General features: G+C 37.9%; 1 protein-coding gene across 1 annotated transcript in view; it reads left to right on the top strand.

Moving 5' to 3' along the window:
• Positions 1–2,229: 2,229 nt before the first annotated feature.
• LOC146500887 (general transcription factor IIF subunit 2-like) overlaps positions 2,230–15,687 on the top strand; it is a 77,549-nt gene continuing 64,091 nt past the window's right edge. The window contains exons 1-4 of the mRNA XM_085134796.1: positions 2,230–2,397; positions 3,632–3,705; positions 3,941–3,959; positions 4,751–4,895. Of these exons, the coding sequence (XP_084990922.1) occupies positions 2,332–2,397; positions 3,632–3,705; positions 3,941–3,959; positions 4,751–4,895 (304 nt within the window). The 5' untranslated portion in view covers positions 2,230–2,331. The remainder of the gene's footprint in view (positions 2,398–3,631; positions 3,706–3,940; positions 3,960–4,750; positions 4,896–15,687) is intronic.

Raw genomic sequence — 15,687 nt, 5'->3', positions numbered from 1 at the left:
ACAAAAGATGCTGCAATATTCAAACCAGGGTGGAAGGACTCACTAAACAGCTCATCTTTGCATTGATAAATTGTTTTAGTTATTTAAGATGGTCACACTTTCAGCTTTTTAAGTGTTCCTGTGTGTGTGATTAAAAACAAGGATAACATTTATATATATGCCATATTTTGAGTTTAATGAAAAGAGGTTCTAGACAGCCGTGAGCTCAGTTACACCTGAGATATTAAAACATAGCTGCAGTGTTTATTATTACAAAATAATATGAAGCATCACAGTTAAATGACACCGCTTTAAATTGCTGCTGCTCCAAGGTGAAGGTGTCTCATTTCATTAAGCGACCGTCTCTTGTTCAGCTCCTCTACTTCCATCACTGGTGAGAGAGAGTAAGATGCAAGGAGAGGAATCGGGGAAATGAGAAGTTTTCATATCTGAGAACACTGGGCTCAGGTGTAGCTCATGCAGCTAATTGCCCTCCAATCAGCTCCTGCAGGACAAAACAGGGCACAGCACAAAACGACAACACAGACGCCACATAACCTCTCAAATTGCACATCCTCACTTGGTCTTTTTGTGTCTCTGTGCTTTCCTTTAAAGATGTGAGGAAGACCAATAAAGAGAGAGGAGATGAGACAGCAGACATGTAACAAAAATGAGACATCCTTCCCTTAGAGAATCCTTTTTAAGCCTAAGCAAAACAGGTTTTTTTATAGCTCAACTGCAGTTGTTTTTTATGACCACACAGCTTATCACAGGTGACTTCTCCCTTCATGGTTTGTACATTCCAGCTGTGTTCAACACCTATTTTAACACATCTGTGCAGTATTCATCATATCGCTTCCTACAGTGGATAGCTTCTTTCACTTCAAGATGCATTTTTGAGTGACATCGTTCAGCATTGAGCTACTGAGATTAATTTAAGGGTCACAAGCAGGAGGGAGATGAGGAGGTGCAAATTAGAGAAAATAATAATAATTAGTTTCATTTTTGAACGATTCCAGGTTTTCTGTTGATCCACATGATGATGGTACCAGTCAGTAAATGGTTTTGAATTAACACAGTTAGATAAATATGGACATTAGGATTAGGATGAATGAAAGTGGGCAATATGATAATTTAATGATCTCCGTACACATGAAACAAGTCATAAAGTGCATTAATACTTAATATAGTTGGTTTTAATGTCCTTTGGTACTGTATTTCCCTTGTTTTTAGACATGTAATGTCCAAAAATGCAGCATTTTAATGCTGAAGACTTGAGGAAATTTTAAACTTAAGGCACAGTAATTTGCAGCGGTCATTATTTTCACACCTTTGCAGACTGAGATGTCCGTCAATTTTGTACTTTTCACCAGGTTGTTTATGCTGTGATATAAGAAACTTGGAGGCTTCAGCAGTGTGTCCTTTAAAGCCACCTACAGCGTGCACATATAATGCTTTCATTGCAGCGCTTGACCCTGGACTTTAGTGGCCTGACAATCAGACTCTCTTTGCTCTCTTTGAATGTTGAGCGTGATGATTCAGAGGTCTAGACTGTCGTTCAGTCCTTATTTGACCTAAGTATATTTTGCTTGATGCAACCATATGATTACTTGCCCATTATGACAGAATTATTAAAAAAAAAAAAAAAAAAAAAGTGGACACAATTAGCTGTTGAGCTTCCTTTTAACATTTTAGCATTTTTTCTTTTCAATCTAATCTAAATATGCACATACTGAAGGCTTATTTTAGAGGAAATAGTCTAAGACTTGGATGGAGAAGGCTTAAGATCACGACCCTTAATCACTGTCTTGCTCATGGGATGTCATGTAATTTTAATAGGCGGCCTGTAGCTCATAAAATCACACAAGCCTGTGGCATTTGTCCCCGTCATGTCATTACTTCTCCTCCAGCAGATCCGTGATAAATGAAGTCTTTAAAGAGCAAACAGTCCCACATTAATCAAAATGTTGAGAGCTGAAAATGTGTCCACGGAAATGGAGGATGTTAAATAATAAAAAATTAAGATAACAAGCCCAAACTTTTTACATCTGTGCGTGAACCTGCAGATAATGGAGGAAAATAAAGTGGTTTTCTTTTCTCCATGAAAGGATAAGAAGCGAGGTATAATCAGCCTCAGGCTATTTTAAATAATAAAACCAAGACTTGACATTTCTGTGCAAGTATTTTTTTTAATCATAAAAATTCGTTTTATTTTGAAAGATAGAACAGGAAGTCTTATTTTGAAGCCTCCCTGTCTAATTGGATACTCCTGAGTAAATTGAATGTTCACCAGCCAGGCGTCCCTGTTTGTACTTGTTTATTTAGCCAATTCTCGCATTACTGTTTAAAACGATGTCAGAGAAAATGGAGGTTGACCTGACTGGAGTCAAACAAAGTAAAGGCGTGTGGCTTGTGAAGGTTTGTTTACCTGAAAATGATCAAATCACGACGTAATTTCATCTTCACCGACGTTCACAGGTGTTATCAGTTTATTGGTACACACAGGCACTGCTTTGAAAAGTGATTTTTTTAACAATTCACCTTAGTTATTAAAGGTGTTGGCTTGATCCAAGGATTGAAGCTACAGAACTTTTATTGCGCAATCATGTGGCGTGAGAATAATCGGAAAAACGAGCTTCCGGGTGGGGGTAACTTACATGAAATTGGAAAAACGTTTTTTTGTCGTGTTGTGTTGTGTGTGTTTTTTTTTAAGAAGTGCTAGTACTTATTGCTTTACAATAAGTGTTTAAGCGGAATATGTTTGTGAGTTTGTGACCAAGAGAAAAACCAACCTAAGCATTGACTTTACACGAAAGCCCACTTGGAAGAATCAGAGCAAGATTTTAAGCTGTCCTTTATCAATATCTAAGTCTAATAAATATTTCTTGCAATACAAGAATTACAAATAATTGTGACTTGAGAAGAGAATAAAGAGAAAAGGGATCCATATGCTTGATATTCAAAATAAATTAGAGGATGGCTTTGTGACTTATTCCCTTGGTTTTTCATTGTTTAATTCCTTAACGGGTGAGCACTTCCCTCGCAGATCATCTGAATATAAAATAAAATTTAAAATGACTGCAAATTTCCAGTAATAAAATAAAACATCTGTTTTCTGTAAATTAATCTTAATCCCAAATAACACATCAAAGACATTTTCTCCCTCAGTCCAGAAAGTTTAAGATGAAAACATTCATAAAAATAAGTATAGAAAATGTCCAGATAATGATGTTATACTCAAAAGTGGTTTCAGCTTTTCATCAGGTATCTTGGACTCATACCTCTGGGATTACATCAGAAACTGTGTTGTTTTCCAACTTCAAGGTGGCAGCTAATGGTGCCAGCTCCCAGTGCATGTGATACTTATGATTAGAGCCCTTTGATAAAGGGACTAAACTAGCCATTTGATCCTCTATCGATATCTGTATTTAAAACGGCAGCAATGGGAGAAACGTCCTTCAACCATGCTATGACCGTCAACGCATAGTTCACCCTAAATATGCACATCGGCAAATATCAGCATATAAATTGGTCAACTAAAATTCAGGTAAACACAACAGTCAGAAGAGCAACTCCCCAAACTCCACCGACCCCAAGAGCACATGAACGCACCCTTCTTATGATGCCTTTAAACTCGTATATTTCTCTCCAGGTTCCCAAGTATTTATCTCAGCAGTGGGACAAAGCTGCAGAAAAGGGAGAAGTTGGAAAGATTACCATTGGAAAGTAGGTACCGCAGTGTGGATGTGTCCGAATTAGTTTTTAGTGTTAGTGCTGCAGTGATTAGCTGATTGTTCAGCAGCTGTTTTAAAAAGTAATTTTTAACAAAAATGCCAGTTTTTGAATGTTTATATCATCATCATAAACTGAATCTTGGCTGTAGCTGTGGGAAAATTGTAATTATTGACTTATTGAGATTAATGAAATGTTAAATTATTCTGTTTTCTCACAATCCCGACAGGAAGCAAGGCAAAACAGAGGTGAGTCAGCTTTGGATGATTTGGTTTGTTGGTTAAATGTTTGAATAAAACACGCTGGTTTTTAACTACAATGAGATGACATTTAAAGGCCTTTCCGCCTGTTTTCTTCCTGTTTTTTAGATTAGCAGGTTGTTTCTTGTTTCTAATGATATACACACCTTCATACTAAATCAAGTTAGTTTCATATTTTTGGACATGGGTATCATTTTTAATATTTGACTTGTGTATCAAATATTTGCACTTACCTTATGAATTAATGACTTAAAGTGCAGACTCTGGTTTAATTTGAGAGTTTTAGGGATTACACCCTTTATAAGAAAAATTAAATATCACAAAGTCGAAAAAAATTTCTTGTTGGTGTCAAGTGTTTCAGGCTTCAGGTATTTATCGCCTGCAAAGGTTTGTCAACAAAGTATTAATAGTAAAGGTTTTATTACTTCAACGTGTAAAATAATGTGTTTAAAATGACTTTAAAAGTTAATGCAATATTGTTGTTTAACCAGCTGAGAGTCTGCCCTTCATTTGAGCTGAAACGTGATTGTTGCGTATCTGCTGTGATGGCCTATAAGCTGGAATTATTAAAATTGTGTCACTGTCCAAATATCCGCAGTCCCACCTATATATTCTATATTTAAAATCAAGGTTATATCACAGCTAGCTTTGTGTAATTTAACTCTTTCTTTCTTCTATATTACATCCCATCACTGTCTGCTGCTGCTCTGACCCACCTCCCTCTGATGGATCGATATAATTTCAGTGCATCGTGCTTGACCTCCAGCTTTGTTTCTCAGGTATGTTTCAGCCTCAGTGACGAGCTGATAGCCTTGGATGCTGTGGGTGAGAACGATGCATCACTGGAGGTCCCAAAGGATCATCCCTTTACAATGCACCCAGTGGGTGGACAGACCATGGCAGTCTTCAGCCACAGTAACACAGGTCAGTCTAAACCAGCTGTTCTAGCCCTCGTCTCCGTGCTGCTTTCGTGCCGGATCATGAAGCCATCTGGATCATGTTTGGTAGCTGGCTCGAGGGTTCAAACTGAAATAGACAGTGCATGTGATTCCTGCAGGGTGGTGCATAATAAAGTCGAGAAAGATCGGCTTTGATATAAGAGGGAGAAAATATAATAATTCTGTTTTATTTAATAATTAAAGAAACTTCTTTCTTTCAATACGAGCAAATCCTTCCTACATATTCATTGCAACAACTTCTCCAACCAAACAATCGTGATGCTTTTTTGTTTGCAGTGTTCGTAACAGTCCACATAAGGATTCCTGAATCAGCCTACAAGTGTCTTTCCACTTTTAAGAGGTTATTAAGAGAGAGGTGCAGCAGAGGTGGAACAAACGCGTCTTAATTTTGACCAGGAGATTGACTCTGGGGCCGTTAGACCACTTTTAAATGAGACCCACTAAAACCATTTCCAGCTCTGTATTTTTATTCTTGGATTCTATTAAAGTGCTTTGCATAATTCACAGTTTTCAGATTTAACAATGTTATACAAGGCCTTGGTGCAGTCCTGTTTTAGCTCTTGTTTTAAGGAGACCCTTGTTTTTCAGGTAGCTTTCTTTTTATTGGCTGCTACTCACAAACAGAAGGTTTCACTGGCTTACTGACTAATGTGAACATGGTAGGGATAACCACATACATCTATGCATGAGAACTAGTGAGTGTCAGAACCACTGTCCAGGATGAAACGACATGCACACAGGAGTAAATCAGGAAGATGGACATAACTAATCAAGTGCTTAGTGAATACCTCGAGCAGCAGAAAGAAGAGGGGTGAGAATATTAACCATCATTGAAGGACAGGGCCCTGCACAGCATGTACAGGTAGACAAAGTGGCTGATATTGATTAATGCTATCAGTGGGTTGCTAACTGGACTGTTAGAAAGCAGAGGCACTAATTATGGACAAGCTCCAAATACAAGATCGGTAAAGGCAGGGGTCTACCACATCAGGCAAGACCCCAGGTTTAGGCTGTGTAAAGATGCCATGTAGTTATACCAAGTGATGGCAACATGAGGAAAAAGGACCATGAGAGTCTGGAGAAATGTCAAGGACTGAGAGAGGAGCTCGAGAAGATGTGAAGGGTGAAGGCAACAGTGTTCCCTGTGATAATCGGAACAATCGGTGCAATGACCCCAAACTGGGTGCATGGCTCCAGCAGATCCCAGGAATGACATCCAAGATCTCTGTCCAGAAGAGTGATGTTACAGGAACAGCAAAGATGATGCGCAAGACCCTCAAACGCCGAGGCCTCTGGTCGAAGACTCAAGCTACAAGGATAAGACCGCCTGCAGGACAAGAGGGGAATTTCACTTTCAAGCATTGTTTACTTTTATTTTCTCTTGTGATTTGGTTATTTGCAGGCAGCAAAAGTGCTCGTGCATTTTGCACACACATGCTTCTGATTTTTTTTTCTTCCTATAATTACACAGTGAAGCTGTATGTGAGGATGCAAATGTCTGACTCAGATGAAATATAAAACCAGTCTTAACCTGCTGGCTCCCTAGTAGAAAGTCAGCTAATTGACTTGGCTGGTGAGTTATTACGCACTCATTAGCTGGTTCCAGCTTCCATGGTCACCGTCCCGCTGTCTGTATCCACACTTTTCCTGGGGCTAGTTCATCCTGCCCTCCAGTTCTTCTTACAAAAAGCGTCCCACTGTGCTGTTCATATACCACACCCGGCCACAAGCCAGCGAGCTGTGCTTCTTATGCATTTAAAGTTGGAGAATAGATTGAGATTGTTGAGGCTCAAAGACCTCTAGTCATTTACTTTGCCCAGTAAAACAGAAAGACTTGGCTCCAGGGATCCTGAAGGGAATCAGTTGTTTGAGAGATCGATTAGTCTTTCACTTCAAATCAGGTCAGGGGAACAATTTGCACGTCAGGACCACTTTGGGTCTTGACCAGAGCCTGGCTTTGCAGAGTTAGGCGAGAATGTAATGTGTATGGAGAATTCACAGCAAGCAAATAGGTATCGTGCGCACTGCCTCCTGTGAGCTGTACCCAGACAGCAGCTTCATCTAAACCTCAGCTAAAGTGAGACCACCTCTGTGCAGACTTGATTTTATCTATTATCTATTATCTGGAGTTCATGTGTGAAAACAGCTTAAATTGGGTTTAGTTACAAAAACGACTATGTTATGGTTAGAAGTTTAAATACTATTTTTTTACTTTGTTAAAATGTTTAGAAAGCTCAATTTTCAAGGTCAATGGGGCGCAGAGTCATTTTCTGAGGTAGCGTTGTCTGATTAAGAAAAGAGAAGTTGTTGTATAATCAGAAAAACAGGAAAAATGTGGTTTAGATCCAAGGCAGGCATCAGCATTAGAGTAGCTTCCTTGCACACTTGCAATATATTATGCTAATGCTGTGGAATGAGTTCCAGTCAAAGCAACCATAAAAGACATTTTCTGGTTCCTCTAATTGTAAAGTATTGATCGGAGAATAGAAAGAGAAAAGTCTTTGAGCTGCCATGTTGACGACTAATGTAAGGAGGAAGAAAAGCTGGGAATCTACTCAGGATGTGACATTTAAGTAGCCTTCGAGTCTCTTAGGTTTACTTGCACTGATGGAAAGCTGTTTTTGATATATTCTGCACTGATTGCACTGTAAAATTCATGAGGATACTCGGCTTCTGATTTGTGGAGGACGTTCGCTGCCAGGCACGATGTGTCATACCCCGTCTGAGCCAAAGGGATTTGTCGGGATTTGCATCAGACCAAGAGCTTAAAAATAGCTGCAACTGTATGGTTTGGTGTCTGGGAGTGTGTGAACCATGAATTACAATAGATTAGAGTGTTAATTTTAAAGGGATAACTTTATTTTAACACTTGAACAAGTCGAGTGAATCAAAAGTAAAGAACAATGAACTGGATTTAATTAACATTTCTGGGCAATACAAAGGGGAATAACTGAAAGTTAAATTATTAGAAAATGGAAAGAAAAGCTCCCTGACGTGGAATTTTTTTTTTTTTCTCAGTTCAGTGAAAACTTCCATTTAGTGAAAAGGTAAATAAATGGCAGGGGGGGTGGGGTGCTCAAATCAACAAAATGTCAAGAGCAATTCTGCAGCTCCCAGGGTGCCGGTGCTCAGTAACAACGAAATTACTGTTTGTGGTGGTGATGCTTTTTTTAAAAAAAACCCGATAAGGGGGCACGCATTTGGGTGGTGGTGTATTTCGAGCGCTCTCGGGCGTTACCAGATTAGTTTTGACTGGAGACCAGAAGTCTGTCCAGAGTGGAAGGTGTGAATCCGAATGGTGCAGTGAATACATTTCGTGGGCAGTTTGGAGAGAAAAAGAACAGATTTTTTTTCTTGTGGTTTTTTTTTTTTTTTTTAAATATTACATTCTACAGCAAAGAAACAGAACAGAAACACCTTACCGCAAGTAAATTTTAACTTAATCTTTGAAGATATTTTCAGTACACTAATTGGAAAAACAAAGTTTAAATGCTTGATTACTTTAATGTAGGGTTACTGCAGCTCTTGACCCTTTTCTTTTGGACTTTGAAACCTGAAGCGATACCTGAACATCAATATAACAAAAAAATATTACGGATGAAAGCCTGAAACTTTTACTGTCTTTTCTTACCATAAAAATGAACCAGGGGACAGATACCTAAAAAAAATATCTGAGTATTGATTAGATAAAATAGAGTTGCATATTTGAGTGCACACTAATAAAAAAAAAGGACCATTTCTGAATGGTTTACAGCTTTATTTATAAAACACACAGCATACTTTCAGCATGAAATTCTTAATCACAAAAATAAAGAAAATATATTGAATTTAACCTTGAGATCCACTTTATAGACAAGCATATTGCCCTGGAGGAGTCTAATAATTCAGGTTAAGATTAAAATGTGCTAAGAGGCATTAAAACACACATATGTAACAGTTGTCATATGTACAAATGAATAAATAAAAACCATTAAGAGTAATGAAAAAAGAATTAGTAACTCATTTCATGTGAGTAGCCTTGCAAGGTCAATTTGCTGTGTTCACATACTGAGATTAGTAGCCTGTATTATTGTAGGGTAACAATCCTACAGTAATACAGAGAAAACCCCAACAATCAGATGGCCCTCTCTGGTGACAGTGGGAAAGAAAAACTCCCTTTCAACAGGAAGAAACTTCCAGCAGAACCAGGCTCAGGGGAAGCAGCCATGTATAGAACGGCACAATATTTGGACTTATTTTCAGAAGTTTTATAACTCTTCCATGGATAAAGGCTTACCACGTGGTCATTCAACAGAATAATGTAATAAACAGCTTTTTCAACTATTTATGTCATTTAAGAAAATCAGTTTTTACAAGGGGTCCACAGTGTCAAAAGAGAAAAAAAAAAGAAATGGTGCACTTTCTGTGAATTAACAAAACTATATAGTAGCCTTTAAACTTTTGTTTTATAATTACAGGACAATCTGGGCCATGATGAGATTTACTCATTCGACCTGCCTAAGATCAGAATGGGCTGTATGTGGTCCACGATATTTGACATCCCTGATTTGGATGGTTGAGCAGAAAGACCACAATAATCTTCGGTGGAATGACTCCAGAATGAGCGGATGTTGGACTGTGTTACAGAGAAACCGAAGCCGTGCTCCTGCTTTGTGTGACTGACTTGCAAATAGTGACTCAGCCCTGCAGCTTGTATACATGGGTGTCAGTAACAATAGATTTTAAGAGCTGGAGCTGACATGAAGATGGCGGTGTAGCCAAACCATTAGTACAAACACATTCACCGTGTCAAATTTGCAGACATGTTGGTCATGTCTAGTTTGCTGAAAAGGAGGGCAGTGTTCACAGAGTAAATTTACTACATGAGCGGTTCAGTTGTAAGAATGGCTCCCACATAAGCCAGACATGAGCTCATGTGTTTATATTGGTTAATACTAATTTATACTTTAATTAATAGGCTTCAACACCACAAGCACCATTGGGAAATCCAGTCCACGAGTCAAGTTATTTGTCATACTATATTTATGTCTGTCTGTGTAGGGTAAAGGCCTGAGTAACAATCAACACAGACATGCTTGTGTGCAGTCTGTGTTGGTTATCAACAGCAGCCGTTGGCACTGCGCAGGGACAGGAAGGTGATTGGTTTATTTCAGTTTAAAGTTCACCACGAAGAGAAAGAAGTGAAGAAAAATCATTAAAGATCAAGAAAGTTTACATGAGAACTCTGGAAAGTGGATTTTTTAAAATTGTTTTTAACACTCATTAAGCAAGAGGACCAATTACAGCACAGATGCAAATGTTAGCAGCCCTCAGACAAGTTGTTCCAAAAAACTTTAACACTGCCCCCTGGTGTGAGTCTACAGCTATAGCATGTAGAAATGTGAGGATCTAGATATCAAAGTAGCATTGCCACTAATGATGCACACTTTAAAACTTTAAACAGGTTCAAGCCATAAATTTATTAGTTTTTTTTACTGCACGTTGACTTCATTTTTTTTTTTTTTTTTTTTGCTAAAGTATTAAAAAAAGTTAATTAAAGTAAATCCCTGTCGTTTTAAATCTGAACCAGTCTTTCTTTCAATATAGGAAAATTTCAGTTTCGATATTTATTTTCCAGTTCACAGAAACGAATCAATTCCCAAATCCTCCTCAACTCATGTTTCCAAAAAACAAATATGTCCTCCAGCATTTGAGAGTATTATGCAACCCTTTTAAATGTTTTAATGGGACCCTGTGTGCCCGTGTAGGAAAGAAAATTCAATTTTGGTAAAGAGATAATAGTTTAGGCCACTAGACTGACGGTGATGCAGCTTTTGTAGTTTTGCCTCTGTGCACCGTCGCTGTGGATTTTAAATCAAACAATAAAAATGCGACTGAAGTGCAGACTTTTAGCTTTAATTCAAGGGGTTTAAATAAAGTGATGCATTAACTGTTTGGCAGCATTTTGACAGATAGTCCTCCATTTCCAGCAGCTTGAAAACAATTTTTACAAAAGGTTTTTGTTTTTTAATACTTGCCGTCATTTTTGCCTGAAGTCTAGAACCTCCTTTGAAATGCTGTACTGTGCCTTTTCTCTTTAGTAACTGAAAACATGCTGTATTAGGTTGAGATCGAGTAACAAACATGTAGTATATGTTTTTGTTTTTTTATCTGTTCGAACAGTTTTGCAGCATTTGACCAAATTATTCACTTTCTGGGATCTTTTAGGTGTTTCTGTGCTGCGGAGCTGGCAATTGCACTCAGTCCTTTTAAGAATGCACCTGGTTGTTCATTTGAACACTTCTAAAGCCATTCCTCTGTCTCTAGTTTATTAGGTTATTGGTTTATTTTTGGTTTTTCAGCTTGAAGATGGCTTCCTTCACTTGCATTAGCATCTCTTTGAACCTCTTATTGAGAGTTGCCAGCAAACAGCTACAAAATGCAAGTTTAATATTTAGAATCAACTACAGATGTTTTTTTAAGCTTAAAAAAAATGACATACCAAGCCTCACTTGGCCATACAACTGCCTGTCAGTTGTCCAATGACTTTGGAGCATCTGAAAATAATGACTCTGTTTAAAAGGAAATCTCTTTCTTAAACAGTTAATGTGATACTTTTGATGAAATGCTTTAAATAAAGCTGAAAGTCTCTACTCAGTCACATCTGTAATATTTAAAATCCACTGGTTGTGCACAGAGGCAAAATTGCGAAAAATTGTCACGGTTCAAAACCTTTTGGACCTAATTGTGTTTATGAATATTTGCACAATCCCCAAATCACAGAATAATAATTAATATCGATGTTATCAGCCATCTGTCTCAGAAAACTATTACCAAACTGTAATGAAAATTAAAATAAAGCGTTGTCCTTATCGAGGTTTATTCTATCACCGCCTTCACGCACTTTAGATGCACCCACACTTGCATGTGCATGTTAATACCTCCTACATGTGATAATGGATATTTCAGTTTCTCTTTTTCAAGGCTTTTTTCTGTTCGTTCAGTCCTTTATTAAAACCAGAAACAGAAACACTTTAATACGTGCTGAACTGAAAATTTTCAGCGGAAGTTTAGAATTATTAATTTTTTAAAAATAATTTATATTTTTTTAAAGGGAGAAAAACATTATTGCGTTAGTCTACAGCAGCAGCAGCAGCTGTGGGTGGGCACAGGTGTCAGAGGATCACCAGGATTATAATCTTATGTTTGTGAATGTGGAAACGGCACAGGAGGCGTTTAAACCTCTTCATTTTTTCTAGAAGGTGTTGGTGCTCCAGATGGCTGGCCTGACTGCCAGAGTGCACTGGAAACAAGACGTAGGATAACGTCCTCTGAGATGCGGTGGTGTGTAGTCTCTATTTACCTGACCGGCGCTCAGCTCCACCCCCACTCGCCCACAGGAAAGGTGTACTGTATGACATCGATCTCCCACTCGCTTCCCCACAGTCTCGCACTCCGAAGCGCACACGTATAATCACAGCAGCTTTCCAGCCGTAACCGTACCTGCGCACGCACGCACGCCTGCACGGGTTTGATCTGCACTTGCACTCTCGCTCTCACACTTTTTGCCTCACCTACTCAAATGTTAACAGATTCTTGACACCTCGGCCAAAGCAGGTTCAGGCTATATTTTGAAATAATGGATTTTCTGTGTGATACATTTGGGAAATTATATAATCAGCTATTGGCATTTAAATTTCCACTATATTACCTTCTCTTGACTCCTTTTAGAGATTGCAGTGGGTTTGAATCCTTGTTAAACTCAATTTAATCAATGTTTGCAGTCATTGTAGATGTCACATGTTTATAAATGAACCTTTTTTAAGTACAGTTGGTCTGAACTAACTTAAAGGCAGAGACGATGCCATTAATTATATCATGGCTGCAGTTCTAGTCATTACTACTAAAGTGAATTGTAACTGAATTTTATTTTCAGTTACAGTTTTGGCTTCCAAACATTAATAAATCAAGAAAAAAAACCTGACTGTTGTGCTTTGTTTTGAAAACGTTTTCCTGTTTTGTCTTTGAGTGCATCCTTTTCATTTGCTTTGCTTTCAAATTCTCTTTCTACCAGACTGTCGCATGGTGACTTCAGTTCACATTTTATTATTTATTTATTTTTAATTTGAGTTGTAATTAAGGTTTAAGGAAATATGCTCAATTACAAAGCTAGGTTTCTTCTTTTTAATGAATCCACTGGGTTTTTTTTCAAAGTCTGAGAGTAATTTTGTTTAATAAATATATATCATGTTTTTTGTTTTTTTTCCTTTGGTCATAATCAGTCTTACTGCACAGCTGGATTACTGTCAGACCTACACATGCTGGTATTATTATCCACAGAATGTCATCAGCTATGGATCCTTATATAGAAAAGTCTTTGATCAGACTCAGCTTTGTATATGTACACATCGAGGGAACTGAACTTTAACTTTACCCTCAATGTACTCAGTAGAATAGACAAACAGAAAATAACAAGTATAGCATATTTATATGTATATTTCATTTTATAATTGTATGTGCATTTGTGCAGAGTGGAGATTGGGGTAAATTATGGACTAACTGGTTACTATACATGCACTGGACAGTGTAGATATGTATGACAAAGCAGAAGTACAGGATGTTGAAATTGCAAGATTTTAAGAAACTAAATACTAAAATTAGAGTGAGAAAATATCAGAAGCGGCATTATTACTAGTCTTAATTTAATAACAATTTATTCCCTTAAAATCTTGTGATTCAAGTGTACTTACTATTTGCAATCGAGTTTCTTTTATTTTTTTCGTTTGTTTGGTTGATTGATTTCATTGATTTGATCATTTGTTTAGTTTTCAATAGTTTCGATGTCACTTTTTTTTTTGTTTTTGACTGCTCCCTTTAGGGATCATCTCTGTGATATATTATCATTATTAACGCATGACGATGGCCAAAAAATCAAACTCCAGTCTTCAAAATGGGAACCCTCACACCTGCTGTACGTGGTCCGGCTCAGTTCATGACACACTAACTCTAAACTTGATTTCCAGTTGTGACTGGAGTGACTATTTATCACTGACAAACATCTATCTAAAAACCTAAAAAAATGTGTTATTCAGTTGAAGAATTGGAATAAAACGATATAAAACTGTGTGGCAATGATATGCAAATTACATTGTGACGCACAAGCGTTTCTTCCATTTAACGTCCCAGAGTTGGCTGGGCCTGCTTGAGCCATCTCTGTTTGTAAGGAAATATGTAATTTAGCCAACCACGCAGTGTCTAATCCTTATAATCCAAACATTTCAGACTCTGTATAATGCATTCCTCCACCTCTGCTATACAAGTATGCACTGATCCAACAATTGTAAAAGGTTTTTAATTGTGACCATCCATGATTGATACGAGCACAAATGGTGCCTGACATGCCTTTTGTCCTGTAAGGCTGCTAGCTAAATGTTCCTCCATTATTTCCCCTCTCGTTGTTCTGCTTTGTTCTGGCAAAAAGAACCAGGTATTGATTAAGAGGTTGCTAAGCAACAGGCTTAGCTGCCACAGTAGCGTGCAGAAGAGAAAAAAAGCCAGATGTAATGTGCTGCTCTGCTACAGTAGGACTTTACCTCAGCTGTCTGTGTGAAGCTTTCACTCCGACTTTGCAGTCCTTGAGTTCTTTGAAACTATTGAAAACCACAGAACAGTCTGTGCTCTTATTATCAGTGTTTACACAGCTACAGGATTCACTTTGAGTTCTTTTATAACTTTGCACACTTGTTGAAACACTCGGGTGTGTAGTCCCTTTTCCTTCCGGTATGTTCTGGTTCGCTTTACAGTCTGTTGTTTTATTATTTAATAGTCTCATCTTTTCTGAATAGATGTTTTATTTTGTAGGATTGACTCTACCGCTCTTGTGCGGTGTAATCATACAATTCTGAACCCTGTTAGTGTGTTTGAATACATTTTCTTGTAAAAACATTTTAATGCTAATCTATGTTTTAATGCTCCTAAAACTGATAAAGTTAACTTCTAATAAGCTCACACCTGCATACAACAGTCCTTTACCTGCATTTGTTTATGAAACTATAGTTGACTCCTCTTGTTTTAAAAAGTTGGAAAATATCTGATCACTTGATTAGATACAGAAAAGTGCAGGTAGCCCAAAGTCAAGAAGATGTGTAGCTCTGAAGGTAACTATTGATCTTTGAGTCCAAACCCTGCACTGCTGACGAGTGAAAAAGTCGATGCAGAGCTTTGAAGATGCTGCTCTTCCTGTGGTTTCCTGCTGTCTCCTGACACTTGAAGGCACCATTAGAAATATGTGGAAGTCAGTAGGGCTGTGCGATATGACCAAAATCTCATATCCCGATATAAGAATTCTATCATCTCGATAACGATATAAATCATAAGAATTTAACATTTTCTGTAAATTCTGTGAATCTCGGGCAGCTCGTCTTGCGTGAAGTGTTTCCAGCTGCGTGTCCTTTACCCGGAGTCGAGTGTTTTAACCGATGCATGAAACTATACATTTTTAGACATAAGTTGTAACGGCCGCCGTTTTCTTTGTATTTATTACACGGCGTGCTGCGGGGAACAGCCTGTTCTAACGTTTGAGTCTGTTTTTTTTTTTTTAGCACCTGGCGGCTCTTTTTTACTTCTCATCCGTAAATAATCTGCTTTTTCACGTGATTCAGTTTATTTTGAAAAGTCTCAACAGGATCTTGAGCTTTATTGTGAAAGGTTTATGTGGAACATAAACAAGCGGACACGCGAAGGTGTTACGTCGCTGTTGCTAACCACAACGCATAAAA

Source organism: Neolamprologus multifasciatus, chromosome 16, assembly GCF_963576455.1.
Source record: "Neolamprologus multifasciatus chromosome 16, fNeoMul1.2, whole genome shotgun sequence".
In the NCBI taxonomy this organism is placed as follows: domain Eukaryota; kingdom Metazoa; phylum Chordata; class Actinopteri; order Cichliformes; family Cichlidae; genus Neolamprologus; species Neolamprologus multifasciatus.
Note: the sequence above shows the minus strand (reverse complement) of the source record. Positions and strands in the feature narration are given on the sequence as shown.